Consider the following 23,326-nt stretch of genomic DNA (forward strand, 5'->3'; position numbering starts at 1 on the left):
AAGTAGGAGAATTTCCACAAACATAATGTGAATGGAACTCAGTGTATTATAATTAAACAGCTTAAGAGAGCCATCTTAAGAAAACCCACTATATGATATATATTATATTATATAAGAAAACACTTTTTTCATAGAGTCCAGATTGTGAATATTTGGGATGTGCTGGAGAAAACTTTACACAGTACTCTGAAAGTCCCATCTTCAATACAAGATCTTGGCAAATAATGAATGCAACCCTAGATAGAAATATAGGTTGTGATGTTACAGAAGCATACTAAAACGATGCTACAGGGAATGCTTTCAGCAATCAATGCTAAAGGTAGTCCAACAAATGATTACAGTGTATGGCGTTTTTTGGACAGTTTATGTTTGGACAAGTTTTAGTTCTGAATCAAATATTTTCTGATGTGTTTATACTGTATGTTTCTGTCAAACGTATGAACAAAATACTTTAAATTCTTTTGACCTACACAGATGTGACCAGATGAGTATAAACTAATAATCAGAATTGACAGAAACAAATGTACAAAATGTCATATCGAATTATTCAAATATCTGTAAATAAGAATAACCCACACAATAAATTCAAATTCAATTCAAATTTATGATTCAAATTCAATTCAAATTCAAATTCAAATTCAAAAAACAAAGTATTGTAAATGTACATTAGCACACTTTGATAACACTTAAATTTTCCTGGAATATCAATAAAAAGGACAACCAATATAATTAAGTTGTAAGCAAGGCTTGACAACTTTTTTGATCACTGGCCACTGTGCCTAGTAGATTTCCAACATTCCTAGCCACTCGCCATTATCACTAGCCACAATTTTGTTGTTGAGAAAATATATTTTATATGCATAAATTTGAATTTGACATACTAAAATTACTTGATTTAGATTTTATGTTATGTCCACATTCATTTCACTTTTGATGTGTGTTGTGTATGAGCTTGCTCTATGTGCATGATCAATTGGGTTGTGCTTTTATAGTGTCGCATTGCAATTAGTTTTTATTTCACATGACTTTTCAGGGTTCAACACTAAGGATTTACTAAATTTATTATGAATTAATAATTATTTCTTAGCTACAAATTTTAAATAATATGTCAAAACAAGCAAAATATAGCTGTATACAAAACCTTTCTTTAAAAAAAAGACATTTAAAAAAGAATTATTGTCCAGTTTGTTCTTATCGCTTTTTAAACCGTAACAATCATCCTCTCATTCGGTATTTACCTGCTTTCTTTTGTTCGTGTGAACATTATTTTTATCAGTCATGCTGCTTCTCGATTCTAAGTTCACATTTGCACACATATTGCATCCAGTCTTATTGTCAAACCCTGTATTTAAGAAAACTTATTATTATAAAATTATTTTCAACCAGTACAAAGTGGCTAGTGAGAGCAGCTTTCTAACCTGCCACAGCTGAAATACCTGCATTTGGTGGGTTGGCAGGACTTTTTTTTTTTTTAAAGATTTATTTTTGGCCTTTTCACCTTTATTAGATAGGACAGTATTTAGACAGGAAGCTAAGTTGGAGAGAGAGAGAGAGAGAGAGAGAGAGAGAGAGGAGGGTAGGGAAATATCCTCGAGCCAGGATTCAAACTCAGGACGCCCAACGTGCTACTGCACCATATGTTGACACGCTAACCACTAGGCTATTGCGCTGACAGATTTGAAACTTTCAAATAAGTTGGCTTACTAAAAAAGCAGTGCAAACTGTTTATGTGAAACACAATAGCAGATATCCTGCGAAATTCAGTTTCAGTTTTTTTATTTTTTTTTTTTTATAAGAGTCCTAAACAACAATGGACATTTTAATATTATATATTTTTGTTAGACAGAAGAAGGGGTTAAACAACATGGTGGTAAGCAAACGATGAGAAAAAAATGTTCTGATCTATTCAACAGAATAGTTTTACATAATTTTAATGCTCTTGTCAACTGTTGATTTTTCACCAGAAACAAGCCTTACTGTAGTGAAAACTGGCAATGTTTCAAGCATATCTGCATTTAATGGAAGCGGCACAGATATGCAGGTATCCATCAAATTGAAGCCATTTGTCGCTTCTCTTCGATAGAGCCTGTTATTTAGTACATTGATATTTACAAGAACTCTCAAATTTTCCTCCAGTTTCTTTCCTCCAGTAAAGGAATTGTGTTTACTGAATAGACCAGAGCATTAGGCATCCTATACGTCTGAGAGCCTGTGAATAGAATCGTTACAGAAGAGCATACTAGTATTGTTATTACGAGGCATTTGTTGTTGCAGTACCATTAATGGCCTGCCAGCTGCAGCAATAATAGCCTGCACTCCTGCGGTCCAGGCCGATGGCAGCACTTGAAGTGAATCGATTGCTTCACTAGTAAATTCAATACAGCACTGCAACTAAAAACTTAAGGCACGGCAGGCCTCCGAGGTAGGATTTGATTGTCCCTGCTTTACGATATATTGAGTGCGAGAGTGAATACCCTGTGTAGCGCAGACAGCATTATAAATGGCCAATGTTAAAGCTTGATCCAGATGCTTGAGGTTTTGGTGTTAAGCAAAGCAAGACCTCTTTCTATTTTCAGTTTGAAAAGAGAGACTATTACACACACACACACACACACACGCACACACACACACGCACACACACACACACACACACACACACACACACACACACACACACACACACAAATAAACGACTCTGTCCTTTGGAAGGTGAGTTCTTGGAGATGGGGCTTTTTAGATGTCATACTTGTGGTCATGTTTGTTTGTAATAAACATATGTGAACAAATTCACTTAGTGTCATAGCATGTTGTTGTTTGTAGAGACATGAGTGGCAGAAAATCAGCAAGTGACACTGGCACTTTCGCAGCTCACATCACGTCAGACGCTTTCAGAGAAATGATTGATCAAAGCCAGCCGTCAGCTCTATCGGTCTGGACAGCCATGAATCAAAGGTCACCTGTGTTTTTCTCTAGAGCTATTTTACCGGCATCTTATGTATAAGTAGGGATCACTTAAATTGGTTTGCTGAAGCTGCTGGTGTATGTACTGTATATGTTTATATATGTGTGTTGTGACATGATTAATGTGGTGTTGGCTGCAGCATGACCTTTATCCTCTGTCCTCCTAGTGGCCTCACTTTTTCTCTTTCGCAATTTCACTCTCACTTTATCACTTGGGCTCATTTTTTTTCCAAGCCTTTTTTCACTTTTACTCTCATACGAAATCACAAATAGAAACGCATATAGGGTATTTGCTGAAGCCAAGTATCTTTTAACAATACTGCAAATCGTTCTCAGATTTGACTTGATGTTAAAATCACGCATCTGAAGAATATCTTTGAGATTTAAATAGTAAGTGAAACAGAAGTTATTATTAAGTAGTATGGCATATACTTTAGTTTATTGCAAATGTTTTTTTTGGTATGATTAATTAAAATAATAATAAAATAAAACATTAAAAAGGCAATTGCGACTTTTTATCTTACAGTAATTGTCTCAGCTGAATTGCAGTTAAATGTCCCAGAGTTTAAAATGGCAACTTGTACTGTATACTACCTGACAAAAGTCTTGTTGCCTAAACAAGGAAAAACAAATAATAACTTGACTTCTAGTTGATCATTTGGTATCAGAAGTGGCTTATATAAAAGGTAAAGTCCTCTAAATTAGGTGTATTTAACCAAAATAAAATATGATCATGCCTTGATTTTTAATTGTTTAATTAGGATGGTAAGGACTGACTTTGCTTAGACAAAAGTCTTGTCACTTAACAGAAATAATGTACAGTATAGAATATAAAGTCATGGTGCAGTGGAAAAAGAATTAATTTTGTGTGGGACTCCCATGACCTTAGAGAACTGCATCCATACATTTCTGCAATGACTCAGATAACTTATTAATAAAGTCATTTGGAATGGCAAGGAAAGAAATTGTTGCATCAAGACTCTTTGGATTGATCTTCAATGCCTCCTCCTTCATCTTACCCCAGACATGCTCAATAATGTTCATGTCTGGTGACTGGACTGGGCGACCATTTTGGTCAAACATTCGTGCGAAATTTAATCTATGCGACCTCATAATGTATTTGGGAGCATTTGTGCAACTGCATATAATAGCTGTAGTGCAACTTGTTTAGATTTTTTTTTCTAAAAACATGCCGAATCGCTCTTCCCTGCCACGTAGATCTTATATTGATTCATATTAGCTGTCAATCACTCAATGCTTTCTGCTGTCAGATGACAGGGAGCTTTTATGACCGCGTGAAATGCAAATGGATGAAATCTGAAAAGTAGGCTATACAGGTTTGCAAACCCACCTAAAGTTACAAATAATGGCGCCGATGATATTGATCATGTGGTGAATGTCGATCCGCCAGTCAAGAGCATGTTTTCAGAAAGAGTGCTGAAAGTCTCAGAGTGGATCAGCTGTTTAGTGGCTTAAATCTTGATGCAGTGCATTCACTGCACGTTCAACGCAAATAGCCGCTAAATGTAAAATCTAACATTGTATTCATCATCGCCATGACTTTACTAAGTTTTAACTGATACTGTGGCTCATGGCTAAAAACGGTGTCGCGCGGGCGGTCATAGCGAGTATCCTGCTCTGCCCCGCTCATATATTGGGTCGGCTGCCTGCTTTTTTCCACAAACACAGAAAAATGTAAATCAACACATAACGAGTATGCATTTAAAATGTGCAGTTTTCCTGAGCATGCATGTGTAGAAATTGACATGCATATAAAAACAATAGTGCAAAATGTATATTTCTTACTGCAATGCTTCATTTTTGATTGATGCAAACCATAGATTTATTTTTCATAATGTAACAGTGGGACTTTTTATAGCAGAAAACTCACATTCAAGCACATGCAAGGCAGCATGATGATGAGAAATGTAATTCATTGTTGCTATTATTGTCATCATTGTCATTATTAATATTTTATAATTATTGGACATTCATTTTGGAATTATTGCGCAAATATCAATGGGTCATCACAGCATCAGTTGTTTCGGGTTTTTGTTAGTCCTCATTGATGTTGTTTTTAAATACAATAAATGTGTTATTATACAATTTGCAGTGGTGCTCATTCATTTTCGTGGGTGCTCCTAATTTTTTTCTGGTGCTCTTTAATTTTTGAAGTTGGGAGCACCGGTGCTACCAAGCAAAAAAGTTTATTTCGACCCCATGTGTGGTGAATAAAACTGTCTGAACCACAAGATAGAAACTTTGACTTTCTCACAATTCTGAATTAGACCTTTTGACCTGAAAGTTTAAATCTTCACTTGTTAAGTTTATACACTACAGTTCTACAGAATATATTATTATATACTACAGAAACTAATTTTATTAGATAAACTCAGAACGGCAAGACAAAAATAATTATGAGATTTAAAAGGAGCAATTTTCTCCTGTTTGTCTGCAATATTAGTTTAGTTTAGTTTAGTTTAGTTTAGTTTAGTTTAGTTTAGTTTAGTTTAGTTTAGTTTAAAATGATAATTCATTCATTCAGTTGTTTAACCTTATCGTCCTAGTCAAAATTACATAATGAAAAAATCTTTATTGTGAAACATACAGTATAAGACATCTCTCTGGTAACAGATTCTGGAAGTAATTTATTCATCTAAAACCCTGCCTCTTTCTTACAATCAACTAGATATGCTTCCATCTAATCAAAAACAGATGCATTGAAACAAATCCTATCCAACTTTTTTTAGATAATCATTTTTACTTAGATGCATGTCATAATATGGAAGAAAAGATCTTTCACTGCTTTCATCAAGACTTAAGCATTTGACAGCCTGATCAAATGAGTAAACTGGAAGTCAAACACATTGCGTTATAGGATATAATATTCTGTCCACCTTTATACAAATTAGTCTGCATTTTAAATTATGGGTGGCACTACCACTTTAGACATCCTCCATTCAAAATGACTCAAAATAATCATTGTAAATAACAAGGTTTCTCTACAAATAATTCTGGTCTGTCAGTTTGACTTAATATGCTGTATGTTTTTCGACATGCCCTATTTTTATCCTTCAGGAAAATGATAAAAGGCTTTTATTGTGACATTCTTAATCACAAAAATATCAGTGACATTTTTTCCCAGTACACTATCTGTGCACTCTTTCTTCTGATTATATTCTCTCTCTTTTTTTATATATTACTGTATTAATGTAAAAAATAATAATAATAAATAAATAAAAACACCATACACTGTGCAGATGTGGTTTGCTCTTCCATTAGATTTTTTCTCCAGATCATAATTTTCTCCCCTTTTTACTTCTAATCCCTTTAAGATGTATTTACAGGAATATTCCTAAAGCTGGGAAATACAACATTTAAGCACTCTGAAATGTCCATCAGTGTTCAGTTATCATTGAAAGTTACATGCTAAATATTATAGATTTACCTTGTAAATACAGAGTTTAATTTAACATTCATAATATTGCTACTAAATTACTTTGACATTTTTAAGATTACTTTTGATGTTGTGGAGTGAGTAGGAGAGTGTCACCTTGTTGTACATTTTTAGCAAATTATTATGACTGCATTTTTAGAGCAGACCTTTAACCATGATTATTGGTATTCACTGACTGTTTGCAGTTTAAACGCAGAAGTTACTCCTATAATTCACTTAAAGCATCACAAAAGGTGTATGTTGATCTGTCATTATTTTGTTCATTTTGGTAAATATACTCTGTAAAACCCAATAAGCTAAGACAAAACAAAGCATTTAAGTTCAAAAGCTAATCCTAATGAGTACTGTGAACTTAATTCATTTGAGTAAAAGAATCAGTTTAATCACAGTAAAACCCAATAAATGAAGAGAACCCAAACCAACTGAGTACTGTAAAACCTAATAAGGTAAAGAAATGTAAACAGTTTGAGTAAAACTGATTGCTACAAACCATTTGAGTTCAAAAACTAATCCAAAAGAGTACTGTGAACTTAATCCATTTGAGTAAACAAAGCAATTTGAGCACAGTAAAACCCAATAAATGAAGAGAACTCAAACCAACTGAGTACTGTATAACCTAAAAAGGTAAGGCAACACAAATCGTTTGAGGAAACTGATTGTTACAAACCATTTTAGTTAATCATAATGAGTACTGTGAACTTACTCCACTTAAGTAATAAGGTATTTAATTAAGTCATTACCTTTAACACTGAGTTCAAAACTCTTTTCAAATGAGTAGAATTAACTTTCAGTCAATTTTGAGTTAACTACACTCATTTCATTTGATAAAGTTGACTGTTGGGTTTTGCAGTGTTGTAGGTCATATTGTAATTGTTTGGAAATATCCATTCTGCATAGTAAGGGGCCGTTCACACAGAATGTGTTTTTCCTTTCAAATGTGATACTTTTTTATTGTTTTTCAATGTAAATGTGCTTGACAGATGTGTGTGATCATTAAGCTAGCGTCTCACGTCTTTTCAAGCGTCACGCATGTAACGCTGTGCGTTTTTAGACAGTGTGTCAAGCTCTACAGCAGTGGACCAATCAAAAAAGCTTGAAGGTGGAGCAACCATTACAAGTTTCTATTTACAGGCACTTAGTGGCTGTGTCTGGATACCCTCATGCTTTGGTTGCGCTTTTTTTTTTTTTTTTTACAAAGTATTTCGAACCATTACATCTCATGTTTTTAGAAGTAAAGATGCGCTTGGTGTGAATGAGCCCTAGGATAGTATGCTAATCTGAACATAGTTGGAGATTTCAATATAAACACAAGCATGTCTCTTATGTAATTATCTGATAGCTGTTTATACTCTCTTATACTGCAGTGTACATTAAATATGATCTGTAATTAGTGTTTGTTTTTATATGTTCATTTAATTAGTAGGAACATGACACATGATTTGATTTTAAAATCAGACGTAACTAAGCAATACAGTTTTCTTTTCAAAGTCTTTCATTACCTTCTATTTCCTCTCATTTTTTCTTTTAAGCACTCTTTCTCTCCATTACTCTTTTCATTTCTCTTTCCTTTCACTTTTTTCATTTTTTTTTTCTTTTTCTTTGGTTTATTGAGTTACGAGTCAATCATGTCCGATTTTCCAGACAATGGCTTTAAAGGTTGCTCAGTAAGGAGCAGTGCACCCTGTTCCCATATGAATCATAACCCTTGTGGTCAGCCTGGTTATTCTTTAGTATAATGATTGAGCTTGAATCCTTTCAGGCCTTCTAAACACAGATGACCTCATAAAATACCCGTTGTGGTTGGAATCATTGCCATGGTGCCACCACTGCCACTAACTGCTCAGAGAGTCATGCTCTGAAAGAAAGATATGCCCCCCCCCCCCAGCCGCCCCAAAAAACAGCAATCTAAGATGTTGATTTTTTGCTATTAGAACATGTAAAAGATTACATAAAAAATAATACCTGTGTTTAATGGCAATATATTTAGGTTTTATAAAGTAAAATGATTGATCTGTACAATAAACTTAACATTTTACTTAACTATAATGTTGTGAATTATGATCAGTTTCTTGCAGAGAGGGATGAGACCACAAGTTATGATCTGGGATATACACTACCTGACAAAAGTCTTGTCGCATATCCAAGTTTTAGGAACAACAAATAATAACTTGACTTCTAGTTGATCATTTGGTATCAGAAGAGGCTTATATAAAAGGCAAAGGCCTCTAGATTACGCTTATTTTACCAAAAATGAAATATGATTATGTCTTGAATTTTTATTATTTAATTAGGACAGTAAGGTCTGATTTTGCTTAGACAAAAGTCTTGTCACTTAACAAATAATGTACAGTATAGAATATAAAGTCATGGTGCAGTAGAAACAATTAATATTGTGTATGGCTCCCATGAGCTTTGAGGACTGCATCCATACATCTCTGTAATGACTCAAATAACTTATTAATAAAGTCATCTGGAATGGCAAAGTAAGCGCTCTTTCAGGACTCAGATCTCTCACATGCTCCATACTGAATGTAACCCCAAACCATGGTTTTTCCTTCACCAAACTTGCGGGTTCCAATATGTGTTCTGCAGTATTTGTGATGATTGGGATGCAGTTCCACAGATGATGGAATAATCATAAAAATCTTCCTTTTGCCATTTTTGATCAACTAGAAATCAAGTTATTATTTGTTGCTCTTACAACTGGGATCGACGTCAAGACTTTTGTCAGGTAGTGTATTTATTATTTATTTTTATTATTTATTTAGCTTGTAGACATTTTTATATATATAAAAAAGGGAGTTTTGTGACATCCATAAAAAACTCATAGGATAAGTCTATAACATTCAGCAAATGTACAAATAAATATTGTTTTAGGAGTTTAATTGGTATTTTCAATACTTGAATAATAAAGCTTAATTAAGTAGTTTGGTGAACACCAAAAAAATTTACCAACTAAAATATATTTTCACGTTTTTGCATGTAGCTTAAAAGTCCGCCTGTGCTTCACCAGCAGGCTTCACATATATAATTTCTTTGTTTGTGTAAATCTATGAATGCATGTATGGGAGACTAGATGTTCACATTTTAAAGAATAAATTCTCAGTCCAACAGTTTTTATTTTATAGACTTTCATAGTGTTAAAATTGCTCCTGACATCAGAGATATGATGAAATCTTGTATAATAACCACCAGTGAGTGTTTTCATTCATGTTTTTAACCTAACATCCTAAAGATAAAATAGGGATGACTTTGAATTCATAAAAAATTCAGACAGAAAAAACATTGCACATTCAGAACGTCTTCATAGAACTCCAGAGTCAGAAACAAAGCAAAGAGAGAATAAGTGCCATGACTGTAGTGGTTATTTAAATTCAATTTAGTTGTTGAATCTAGTCTCCCCTATTGTTTTGTCTGTAGCTGGAACCAATGATAATAACAACAATTAAACAGCTTTACTTTAATTAATTTGGTGTCTTTTGGTCAGTTGTTTGCATTTCACTGATTTCACTCATTATTTTCCACAACCTCTGAGCTTCTTGGCCTGATCTATTAGGCTGATCCACTCGCTTACTTTTTTTTTGTTTGAGTCAATATCTCCAACCTTGCTAGATGCTGTAATAACATTTTATCATGGCTCATGCTATGCAGTAACTCGTTCAAAGGGATGTGACCCTGGAGTCAGAGAGCGTGCAAGAGAATAAACATAAAGATAGCTTATCGTCTGTAATCTGTGTTACTGCCTAAGTCTGACATTCACCTCTGTGTCCTCCTGTGTGTTTAGACAGAGCATTCATCACTTTGAGGCCAATGATGACCTTCTCGGAGACCTACACACCACTGGACCATCTCTCTCTTTTTTTCCCAGAACAAACGTGTTCATCTCTTTTAGTCTATTATCCTTCCTTCCCAATCCCTCTTTTAGCTTTACAAAAGTTGTCCACCCCCTCCTTTCCTCCTTTCTTTCTTTGGCATGACAGCCGTTAACTGGAGCATTATTACTCTCAGTATAAGCCCTGCTTTAATTAGACACCAATTTAGACGGATTTACGCTTTTTCACATGCCAAAACATTCATATTGGCTGTTTATCCCCGTGGTTAAAGGGCATAGCTGTCAAACTGACCACAATTCCTGGCGATATTAAGTGTTTTGCAGTGAAGTGAGAAGTGCGGCACAGCTCTGTTCCTTCTGAAATAACACGGACTAACTGGTGATTAAGGATTTAAAAAACGAAGTTGAGATCCTCGTGCCAGGCGGTCTTGTAAATGATTCAGGAGAACTGATTGCCGGTGCGCCGCTCACCATCATTTCAATGTGTTTTTGAATCTCAGTCATTAAAGCTTAGCCCGCATTTCAATTTAAGCTCTCATTCCTTTACTCTGACGACTGGGATCTCTGCACAAGGCGAAAATCGTAATTTAGTCGTCGCACCCGGCGGTTATTTTTTCTCTTTAATAATACATATTTCAATTTGTCTGCATGTATCAAAGTAGTATGAAAGATGTAGAGGACATTTGGGTTTTATACGTGGAGACCTTAGAACTTATGTGGTGGCCAGTTATCACCTCACGTATATATCACGTATTATACGAGCCATATATACACTCACCAGCCACTTTATTCAGTACAGCTTACTAGTACGGGGTTAGACTCATTTTTTTCTTCAGAACTGCCTTAATCCATCATGGCATAGATTCTACACGGTACTGGAAATATTCCTCAGAGATTTTGGTCCATAATGATTTTTATAGCATCCATGATGCAAATCTCTCGTTCCACCACATCCCAAAGGTGCTCTGTTGGATTGAGATCTGGTGACTGTGGAGGCCATTTGAGTACAGATGGACATGGTCAGCAACAATACTCAGGTAGGCTGTGGCGTTGACATGATGCTAAATTGGTACTTATGGGCCCAAAGTGTGCCAAGAAAATATTAATACCATTACACCACCACCACCAGCCTGAACTATTGATACAAGGCAAGATGGATCCATGCTTTCATGTTGTTGACGCCAAATTCTGACCCTACCGTCCGAATGTCGCAGCAGAAATCGAGACTCATCAGATCAGGCAACGTTTTTCCAATATTCTGTTGTCCAATTTTGGTGAGCCTGTGTGTATTGTAGCCTGAGTTTCCTGTTCTTAGCTGACAGGAGTGGCATCCGATGTGATTTTCTGCTGCTGTAGCCCAACCGCCTCAAGGTTGAGTGTGCAGAGATACTCTTCTGCATACTTCGGTTGTAACGAGTGGTTATTTAAGTTACTGTTGCCTTTCTATCAGCTCGAACTAGTCTGGCCATTCTCCTCTGATCTCTGGCATCAACAAGGCATTTGCGCCCACAGAACTGCCGCTCACTAGATATTTTCTCTTTTTCGGACCATTCTATGTAAACCCTAGAGATGATTGTGCATGAAAATCCCAATAGGTCAACAGTTTCTGAAATACTCAGACCAGCCCGTCTGGCACCATAAATCATGCCACGTTCAACGTCACTTAAATCCCCTTTCTTCCCCATTCTGATGCTTGGTTTGAACTGCAGCAGATCGTCTTGACCATGTCTACATGCCTAAATGTACTGAGTTGCTGCCATGTGATTGGCTGAAATTTGTGTTAACGAGCAGTTGGACAGGTGTACCTAATAAAGTGGCCGGTGAGTGTATGTGAATGAAATTGAAAAATATTGACAAACAAATTGGTCCAAATGACCACCGGTGTAGTGAACTCATAAAGGGTTAATGAGCAGCCGCAGACTGAACTGTGAAGGCGGAGTTGTTTTATCTTTGTTTGCATTTAATTTTACTTCGTTATGAACAGCAGACACGTACAGAAGGGGGGTTTGGGTGCTCGAGCACCTGCCCCTTTTTTCTCTCGGAGAGAAAGTTTTCCCTACTTTGCTCACGGATCCCCTATCCGCAACACGCACAACGCTCTTCAGCTTCGCGATCAACTCGTGCCCCAATCGTTAACAAGCACCAGTTTTGCCTTCAAAATCTTTTTCAAAACGAACAACCAACTTTCTGTGGGACAGCAATCGCCCTGTGTGCCATTCTACTGTGGTGCTAAGGAGTAGATGATGTTTGCAGCACAGAATGATGACGCATGTCGCTCAAAGATTATGTAAAAGTCACATGAAATCTGACATAACTGTTCACACTGCGGTCGCATTGCAAAACATCAGATCTGTGTCTGATTTAAGACTACATATGAAAGTGGCACAGACCGACCTGAAAAGATCAGATTCCATGTGGTTTGGGGTGCTCACACTGTCATCACCTGAGTCAAATGAGGGGGAAAAAAATAGATTTGCGCCACATTTGCCTGCAGTGTGAACGTAGCCTAGGACAGAAAGGAAGACAGAAATAGCAGGTTAAGGCAAGACTCTACTGGGAAAACTCTTATTTTTAAATTCTTGGCATTTTCGTTTCCATAACTTAACTCTTATTAGACTGGAGGGAAGAAAACATTCAAACTATAGAGTTTGAAAGTGTGTAGTTATTACACTTTATCTGCAATATTCACAGTATATATAATTTAGAAGCCAACTTTTTTTTTTCTAGACCAGACATCTTTAGTTTTCACTTACTGTTTCTATCTAGATTCTTTATCTGTTTATTATTATTTTTTTTTGTTCACACATATGAACATGAACAGGGTCTTCTTCATGTTTCATTAACCTGATTTATGTAACAAATGATTCCTAAAAAATGTGAAAGTTTTTGGCTGTTTTTAACAGACGTTTTGCAAATTGTGGAGTGATGCAAAAAGACAACAAAAAGAGCAATAATACATCAACAAAATTAAACAAAACAGTTTGAATCTGATGCAATTTTCAGATTTCTGTTCTCGGAAATGTGTATATTAATATTAGAGAATGCCTGATTTGCATATTTAAACATAATATTTAAAAAACATGGAATACATAATAATTGTAATTTTTGTGTGGCTTAATTATTTTGTATTGGTATGACTTTTTGAACATGACCTAATAATGAAATTCCCAACTTAAACTGACATAAATGTCACGTTAAGTTCAATGTACATTGTTATTCAAGGTATTTCTTAAATGAAATAAGTACAGTATGTTTTACTCTATTTACCAATACTGGATTGAGGCTGGAAGGGCATCCTCTGCATTAAACATATGCTGGAATAGTTGTCGTTCATTCCGCTGTGACGACCTCTGAAATAGAGACTAAGCTGAAGGAAAATGAATGAATGAATGTTTTACTCAAACACTAAGACAAAATCATAGCCATAATTCTAAACAAGTTATGTTTGAAATGAGCTTTCAGTGATATCAGGTTTTTTTTTTTATCAGACCGTGAACAACACACGTTTTTTGAAATCATGTGCATGTTTTGTTTTTGTGTAAGTTCTCACAAAAAGTGCCAAAACTTTTATTAATTTTTTCTAAAAGTCAATCATTTTCTCCAAAGACCAGAGATGCATAAGTGTCTATGATTAAACAATAGGGAAACACAATATACTGTATATTGGCTGAAATATTTACCCTATTCACTTGTGTCTCATCTTTAGAGATATGGTTTCCTATTAAGACCACCCTGACAGAGTTTCAGTCTCCCGGGGAAAACATCCCTGGATCCTGGAGCATGGATTTGGTCTTTCCCTTTGTCTAAATCACTCACTTTACATGTACTATCACGCCTATCAGCTAACAGAGTCATCCTGCCCAAGTCTCTCTGTCCTTTTCTAAATATCTCTCTAGCGCTCGCTCTCTTTTCCCCTCTCTGTGACCCTGGCTTCCTCTCTGCCCCGCTAAAGGTGTTTGTCTGTGAGCGGCGGTGAGGATTACCTTTCCATCAGTAGAAGAATGAGGTGTGAAAAGCAATCTGAGGAACGCCAGGCCGGCTGATATGGAACTTTGGCGGATGCAATTATGCCTATGACAGATCATTTCTGACCTGATCCCTCGTTGCTCTGGATGGCAGTCTGCCACCGCTGTTGTTTTGTTTTGCTCGTGCGCCGTGTGAAATGTGGAAACCTTTAGCAAGGGAGTAGTGACACTGCAGACTTCTCCATTTTTCTCTGCTCACTGTCCTACTCTCTAAGAAAAGAAATGATGGTGAAGAAGATGTATGAAACTCTTTCTCTTTGTGTTTTTATTCTTCTCTTTTTAGATATTCTTCCCAAGGGTGGTCGCTTGACCAGATTAGCATATTTGCTCTGGTGGATTCCTTTATGCAGAGATGCAAAGATCTAATAGAGGTGAGCAAACAGTACAAAATGATGCCACTCACAAAGTGTTCATTTTACAAACGCATGCAGATTTTTTCCGCTCCCTACTTTTTCACATCCGGTGAATATCATCTCAGATTTCACAATAATTCACATTTCTCTCAGTGTGTCTTTATTGCTTTCATTTCTCATATTTCCCAGGATACCTGTCCCTGCTGAGATCTGCATTTTATATCACTTGTCATTTTTACATTTATTCATGCTCATTTTTTTTCTGTATACTCTGATAATATTGCCACTTTCCATGAATAAGACTGAAAATAGGGCTTTAAAATTCTCATTTTTTTAACAAATGGTCAGTAAAAAAATATCTGTATGTTTATCAACCGTAGGAGGTCAAACTGATTTTTAAATACAACCCCTGGCAAAGAGTATGGAATCACCACTCTTAAAAGATTCAAATGTTTAATTTTGTAGAAAAAAAACAAACACATACATGCCACAAAAGTATTTTCATTCAACAACCAAACCTTCTGGCTGCATGAACACTTTAGTCAATTACAACTGTTTTTACAGATCAAACAGAGAAAGAAAAATATGGAATTACATAAATCTGATGAAAATTATATGGAATTACCATGTACTTTGCAGTTTTAAAAACAACTGTATCTGATTACAACTGCTAATTAGGCCCCTTAGGCGTTTAGAATGAAAACGATTCGCGTCCACACTGGTGTTTCACCTAGCGTTTCTGAACAGCTCTCCGTCCACACTATACAGCTGAAAACACACATCACGTAACCACGCACCCACAACTTTGGCATGCACTGCAGCATATGCTAAGGTCCAAGCAGTCAGAGGGTGCTTTAAGCACATCTAATCTCACTATATTTGTTAAACCTGATATTTAATTCTTCTTGTTGTCTATATCTAATGACATATTCCCCGACTTTGGTCTTTTGAATTTATTACTTGTTCTCTGGTAACGTGTTTTGGCTGAGCGCAAAGATAAGTTAATATATTAATTAATGTAACCACGTACACTGATTCTGCATATTTGACTAATTGTTTACCTTTATTTCCTATAATGTGTAAACTTATTGTACATTATACTTTTGTAAAGGCCATTATTCATTATTAAAACTGATATTCAGCAAAAGAGAGGGTATGTTTAGTATTTTTCAATGAAAATGAAAGGAGGCAGTTATGTTATAGGTTTCATTTTGTTATATGCATACAGTGAAGATGACGGTCATATTATTATGTAGCTACACGACGCCTCAATATTTTTGGTGTCTGTTAAGTTGCTAATATTAAAATGAAAATAGGTGGTAATGTTTTTATTTTATTGTTAAGAAAGTGAAACAGCATAGCCAGAGTGATGTGAATGAGGTTGTAAAGTAGCCTACACTGTTCCCTTTGAAGATTTAGGGAGTTTGTTTTCCCTATCAAACTTGCGAAGTCTGAACTTACAAGGAAAGGATGCAAGACTGAACTTTGTGTACACTTAATATTGAGGAAAAAGCCCCAATCAGATGCCTCCGTTTTCAGACGTCTCCGTTTTCCACCATCCACACTAACACGGAGCAGCAGCGTTTTAAAAAAGCTCAGTTTTCGGCACTCGAAAACTCTAGCTTAGTGTGGATGGAAGGCGTAACCGCAGCAAAACTAAAATGTATCAGTGTAAACAGGGCCTTAGTGTGCAGTGAAAAAAAATGCTAGCACACCTTAGTGAGGTGTTGAACTAAGCTGATTGACATAACTCATGGCTCCAATTATATTAGCAGGTCAGCAAAAAAATCAGATACAGTCACAAAATAGGAATTGATCATCAAGATCTGCAGTGTAAATCCAGCCAAAGTTGGAGACAGACTGATGAAGAATTCTTTTAATCCATGCCTCAGATAATTCAAGCTGTTCTTAAAAGCCAGAGGTGGTGCAACAAAGTATGGAAATAGTTTTGTGGCATGTATTTGTTTGTTTGTTTTCTACACAATTAAACATTTGAATGAACATCTTTCAAGAGTGATGATTCCATACTTTTTGCCAGGGGTTGTAGTAGTTTTTTTCCTGTAGTTTTTAAAATATTATTATTTTGTGATTTAATATAATTTTTTAATAGGTTTTTCTTTTTTTCTTTCTTTTTTTCAGCAAATATGAAAATGAACTGGGTAATTATTATTCATTTAAATATGTTTTTCAGATATGTGAGTGTCAGCAGCAGTTTGCTCGCTGGGAGGATGGTGAGCGAGTGCCTCTGCCGTGTTTCGCGGGACGTCTGGGGTCGGAGGTCACTCAGAAACTCCTGTACATCGAGGCAACCTTTGACAAAAGCCTGCAGGTCCTGCGGTCTGTTCAGGACATCCTGGATGTCCGAAATCCCTCTTGGCATGAGGATTACAGCAGGTGCGGTCTGTTTGTAAATTGATCAGGGCACAGAGAGAAAGAGAGGTTGTGTGAAATTGCTGGCTTTGATTGTTTTAAGAGCTACAGTCGCCCCATATGGCTAACATTATGTCTACACTCAGAGTGACCAAAGTCGCATCTGCTGGAAGCTGCGTATTACCTCTGAATATTTACTAACCACGGACCAATGAACTGTGAATTTAATGTCAGACTTCATTAAGCAAAAATTGAAAATACTTTACATTAATAATAAAATCCTGCACTTTCAACACATCATCCATTGGTATAAAAATAAATTATACATGAGCAGCTTTAGAATAGCAAAATAATGTAATACGCTACTGCTTTAAAATATAAATAAAATATATTTAAGCAGTTTTAAATATATTTACTATTTAAAAGTTTGGAGTTATAAGGTGTTTTTGAAAGAACTTATGCTCACCAAGGCTACATTTATTTGATAAAAAATAAAATAATTTACAGAAATATTTTTCAATAATACTTTAATAATTATATTTAGATACATGAATTCAGTAAAGCAATAATTGTTTTTTTTAGCATCATTACTCCAGGCTTCAAAGTCACATAATATTCCATAAATCAGCCTAACTTTCTGATCTGATGCTCAAGAAACATTTCTTATTATTATAAATACTGAAAATGTATATTTTTGTCCATAAAAATATTTTTATTTAAAGTAATATTTTTATTTCAGAATGTTTTAATAGCTAAAATGCATTTTTATAGTATTTCATTCACTTATTTTATTTTAGTTTCATTCATTCATTTTCCTACAGCTTAGTCCCTTTATTCATCAAGGGTAGCCACAGCGGAATAAACCGCTAACTAATCCAGCATATGTTTTACACAGCGGATGCCCTTCCAGCTGCATCCCAGTACTGGAAAACACCCATACACACTCACATGCACACACATACACTACGACTAATTTAGTTTATTCAATAGTGCATGTCTTTTAACTGGGGGAAACCAGAGCACCCAGAGGAGACCCACATGAACACGGGGAGAACATGCAAACTCACAGAAACGCCAACTGACCCAGTCGAAACCAGTGACCTTCTTGCTGCTAGGCAATACTGCTAACCACTGAGCCACCGTCTCGCCTTTTATTTTACTTTATTTTTTCTTTTTTCTTTTATTTTTATTTTTCTTTTCTTTTCTTTTTTCTTTTATTATGTTTTAAATGTATTATTTTTAAACAATGTAAAAGTCCTCTTTAAATGTTTATTACTGACCCCAGAGTTTTGAATGTTAGGCCAATTATATCAGAAATGTATCTAAAATGAAACTTAATATTTACTAGAAAAATAAAACAGCTTGAACTGCTTTGCATTTTCATCAGGAAAAAAGAATGCGCCTCGTCTGACTCTTGCAGTGTCGATGGCTCCATTGACTATAATGGGAATGATCTAGTTTTGTTGTTTAGTGACACGCTAAATCCGTTAGATTATGTGTCGGTCCTTCCGCCACGCTATCTATGAGGCAGTCAGTCCGTCTGGCACTCATGTATATTTATGAATGTTTGTCATTCCCTTCTGCTTATTGGCCTGCTGGCCTGTTGGGGATTTCCATACATCTCGTATTAGCATATCTTCATAAATATGCATGTAACAATCCGCATATTCGGATCATATAGATACTTTTCATGAATATTCTGCCTAAATGCATGTGTAGCGGGGACAGGATCACTTTGACTTCTGCATATGAGCCCTATTGTCATTCACAACAGTTTGTGACAGCAGGCAGTTTGGCTGCTTATCTGAATACCATCATGACCGTGTGTGTGTGTGTGTGTGTGTGTGCGTGCATGTGTGTGTGTGTGTGTGTGTGAGACAAATGCTGGACTGCACATCAAACTCTAGAGGCCATTATCCATCCCGTACCCCCGCCTCAGGCACTGCTGGACCTTGGGAAAGAGAGCGAATTTGTGGGTCTGATGGCCATGATGGATTGGGGCCGAGGCGGGTCATAGGGTTAGGATGTTGTTGCCAAGACAAACAGCTGTGCTTGTGTCTGGGGCAGGTGTTTCATAGTGTCTCAGCATATTGAGAGCACCCAAATCAATACCAGCCTCCATTTATGGTCCAGTATGTGTGTGTGTGTTGGACTCTGCCTTTGAATAGAGGACACTGATTTGTGTTTGGAACTCACTGTACAACTCCTTGTTGTTTTTATACTTATTTTGTTATCTGTGTGTGTGTGTGTTTTAGGTTCCGTGCTAAATTGAAAGATCTGGAAGTGATGATGCAGAATTTGATCACCTCGACCTTCGAGATGGTGAACTGTGTGGAGGAAGGAGTGCAGCTGCTCGATGTTTTTCAGCACCTGTCTGGACGAGAGGTCTTTCTCACACACGCTTAGCCTTCAATTCACACACACTTTATCGCCTCCTTTAAAAGCTTGCGCACTGTCAGGCTGCTAGCTTTCTTCAAATTCGGTGAATACAAATGGCTTTGGCAAAAACGGACCATGCAAACTTCTGATGTCACTTCCAGTTCAGCAGCAGGACCTCATGCACACATAGAAACCCTGTCACCTGTCTCGTAATGTCGTTAAGATACGTTTACCTCATTAATCACCTTTATCTCACTTGGCTTTTGCTTTCCCATTCAGTCTTTTTCTTTTGCTCCGTTTTTCTTTTCTTCTGTCATTCAGCTGCACTGGCAAGGCAAGTTTATTTACACTACCGGTCAAAAGTTTTCAGTCAGTAGCACTTTTAAATGTTTTAAAATAAGCTTATCCTGCTTACCAAGGCTACATTTATTTAATTAAAAATACAGTACAGATTGTGAAATGTTATCGCACTATAAAATAACTGTTCAAAAGTAGTTTATAATTTAATATAACAATTTTTTTCAGTGATTTTAAAAATGAATTTTCAGCTTCATTACTCCAGTCTTTACTCACATGATCCTTCAGAAATCACTCTAATATTATTATTATTATACTTTTGACCAGTAGTGTATATAGTACATTTCAGACACAATGGTAATGCAAAGTGCTTTACATAAACAAGAAAATAAAAACAATTAAAAGAATTAAGAGAACAAGTATCAAGTATCATTGTCAAGGCTTTAGAATAAATTATAAAAAACAATAAATTTAAAATGATGCCACTGGTAAAACAAAACCAAAAAAATAATATAAAATAATAAGTGAAATGCAATGTTTCCAACCGTGTATTTTTATGTTTATTTTGGGTGACTGCATCGAAAACTGAATAAAAATGCCTACGTATATTAGCATGAAATCATGCATAAATAAACAATAAGAAAACATGGACATTACTAAAAAACTACTGAATAAATTCTGTGTAACAGAATTGAAATAAATTTTGTGTAACTAAAAAAAAGGCAGGTAACACTTTATTTTGATGGTCCATTTGAGTATTAGTTGACTGTCTGCTTAAAATCTGTTGATACTGCTCCTTCAACAGACATTTATATGATACAAGAAACTTTGCAAGTACATGTCAACTTACACTAACCCTAACCCTAACCCCAACCTAACAGTCTGCTTATAATCTAATGAGAATTAGTTGACATGTAGATGCAATGTAACAAACGGACCATCAAAATAAAGTGTTACCAAAAAAAATAGAACTTATATGTGGTTGTATATCTGGACAAAGAATGTAAATCTTAAATGAATCTTAAAAGAATCTCAAAAGAACTCAAACAACCTTAATTATTGTTTGATTAGTTGTTTGGGGACCTGGCACAAATTTCTGTCATAGCTTGGTTCATTTTGGCATATGTGAACACAGCAGTCGCACTTGGATCCACACCAAAAAATAGGTCTGAGATTGCCCACATGAAAACAAACAGACCTCTCAAAATGAATTGTGGATTATCCTGGAGAATTTTACAGATGATGTAAAAATCCTAACTGTAATTTAACTGCAATAACAACTCACCAAAACACCCAAATTCAGGAAAAAAGCCATGATTATTGTTTCAAATTAAAAGATCGTTTAATGAAAGCTGCAAAGAAAGCCACTATAAGAACACAGAGCTGCTGTCCATCTATTCTGATGAATGAATGAATGAATGAATGAATGAATGAATGAATGAAAGCTGTGACAATGTCCTTAGTCACTATAAAATGCTTTAAAGTACATCATCAAATTATTTGTTTAAATTGCATCCTAAATTGGTCACACAACATATTCTAAACTTAAAATTAAAAATAATAATAATCTAAATCAGGTATCCTAGGGTAAGATAACATGCTAATGATTTTTCCCCGTCTGCACACTTAAATAACTTTCATTATTAATAATTTGTGCCAATTTTCTATCAAGTGCCAATGTTGTTCTCTTGAAGCCAAGGGATGACGCAGTGCTTTATTTGCAAATTATTTATGCACTACTCAAATTTCCTGCAAAAGTTAAAATCACAACTTTGATGGAAGCATAGCTATTGGGAAACAGTAAACATTTACCATAGTAGAAAGATAAAGTATGTAATGGTCTTGAAAGTAATAATCATAGCAGTTCTGGTTCTGTCAGGTGCCATTCACATAAAGCAATGTGTCAAGTGTGCATTACAGTAAAATTGCCACTGTACATTTGCTCTTTTATATCTCTCTTAGGCCATCAAGCGGACCATTGACAGGAAGACGGTGGATGTGTACAATCTGTTCAATTCTGAGCTGGTTGAAATCAATTTGGTGATGTGCAGGACATCATCTCTCATTCCTGTTCAGATGCCTCGATATGCAGGACAGATCCACTGGACCAAAGCACTCCATTCACGGGTAGAAAGATCCATGGAGGTGAGGTGTTTAAAAAGAAAAGAGCAGATCAAATTGGGAATCAATATCCTGTTTTTATTCAGAAAAAAAAAATATATATATATATAATACAGTTTTTTACTCAATGTATGTATAATAAGGCGTTTTTGTGCTTATTTTCTGGTTTTTATCTTTCTAAACCCCTCTTTTAACCCCAGATTTAAAAAAAAAGGTTTCATACTTTCACTTTTTTTCATTGATTTATGCACATATGCATTCTCATTCTATATAGTACCACTTTTGTGGTGTAAATCCTGCATTATTGTGTCAAATTTGTGCAGTGTGAAGTGATGAAGTGTTCTTATGGCTTGATATTTTGCAGCCGGCAGCCAATTTTGTGTTTCATATTCATAGATTTGGATGTTGTTTCAATGTTTGAAGGGATACATGTCAAGTAGTGATGAAAAATGCGGCAATAAGGAGAAAAGGACAAGGAGGGTTTCTCGGTAACCCTGTGTAAATTATGAGTAATATGAGAAAATTATGTAAAGCAAGAAATCCCAGGATTCTGTTATCCTGAGGTTTAGAATGGTTTAAGAACTGTTTAAGCTCTGAAAAGGCTTAATGACATTCTAGTAACTGTAAAGTACAATCAGGGATGGGCCAAAATACATGTGTATTTTAAATTAAAATATCAAATACCTCAATTTTACATGTATCAAAATAAACTACAGAATACAGCAGCTGCAAGAAGTATGAAAATAAAATTCTGTATTTTGTATATTGAAAATACTACAAAATACTTTTACATGGAAATATAGCATTTCTTCACAAATCTTCTATCAGTGGGCATATTCGATCAATCCCTTCACCCTTAAACTGGCTTAGTGATGTAAACAATGTTTGATAACAGCAGCTTTTTTCTAAGCAAGTTGAAATCAGCCACTGTAGGACTTGTTTTTATGTTGTTTGTCCTATTTTCTTGGCATCTACATTAGCAATTCATCTAAAAAAACTACTATTATATGTGCAGTTTACGCATTCTCCCAAGATTTTTTTAGTTCTCCTTTAACTGGAAAAGACTCAGTTTACCCCCTTAGTGAACACCAGTACACCATCTTTGGGTGTTTTATTATTCTAAAGTTCATCTGAATTTCCACCTGCAGCACTGAGACTGACAAATTACTTGCTGAAGGCTCCACATCCTGTTCCTAAGGACTGATATTTTATTCCATCTCATTTCTTAAGCAAAGATGCATAATTTCCATCCATACTACAAGCGTTGATCACCTTAGTAATCAATTTTCTGTTCTGACCTCAAGCTTAGGTAAATAACTGAGAAAGCACCAATCTGAGGCTACATTTTTAAGATTTTAGTAGACTTTTTACAAAGTATTTTACAGTATTTTAAATATACATTATAATATATTGATACAAAATATTAACCCATTTTCTTAAACCGTATCAAACACAAATTACAAAATACAATTTTGTTTTTAAAATATGTATTTGAAACACTTGTATCATAAATACTGGCCCTCCCTGAGTA

At 35.5% G+C, this 23,326-nt stretch overlaps 1 protein-coding gene across 1 annotated transcript in view; it reads left to right on the forward strand.

Annotated features, from left to right (window-relative positions):
* The window catches only part of dnah2 (dynein, axonemal, heavy chain 2), a 275,588-nt gene that overhangs the window by 33,488 nt on the left and 218,774 nt on the right, over window positions 1-23,326 (forward strand). Inside the window, exons 9-12 of the mRNA XM_056461233.1 lie at window positions 14,559-14,646; window positions 16,820-17,022; window positions 19,254-19,383; window positions 21,637-21,819. Of these exons, the coding sequence (XP_056317208.1) occupies window positions 14,559-14,646; window positions 16,820-17,022; window positions 19,254-19,383; window positions 21,637-21,819 (604 nt within the window). The remainder of the gene's footprint in view (window positions 1-14,558; window positions 14,647-16,819; window positions 17,023-19,253; window positions 19,384-21,636; window positions 21,820-23,326) is intronic.

The sequence above is a fragment of the Danio aesculapii genome, chromosome 7 (genome assembly GCF_903798145.1).
Source record: "Danio aesculapii chromosome 7, fDanAes4.1, whole genome shotgun sequence".
Lineage (NCBI taxonomy): Eukaryota > Metazoa > Chordata > Actinopteri > Cypriniformes > Danionidae > Danio > Danio aesculapii.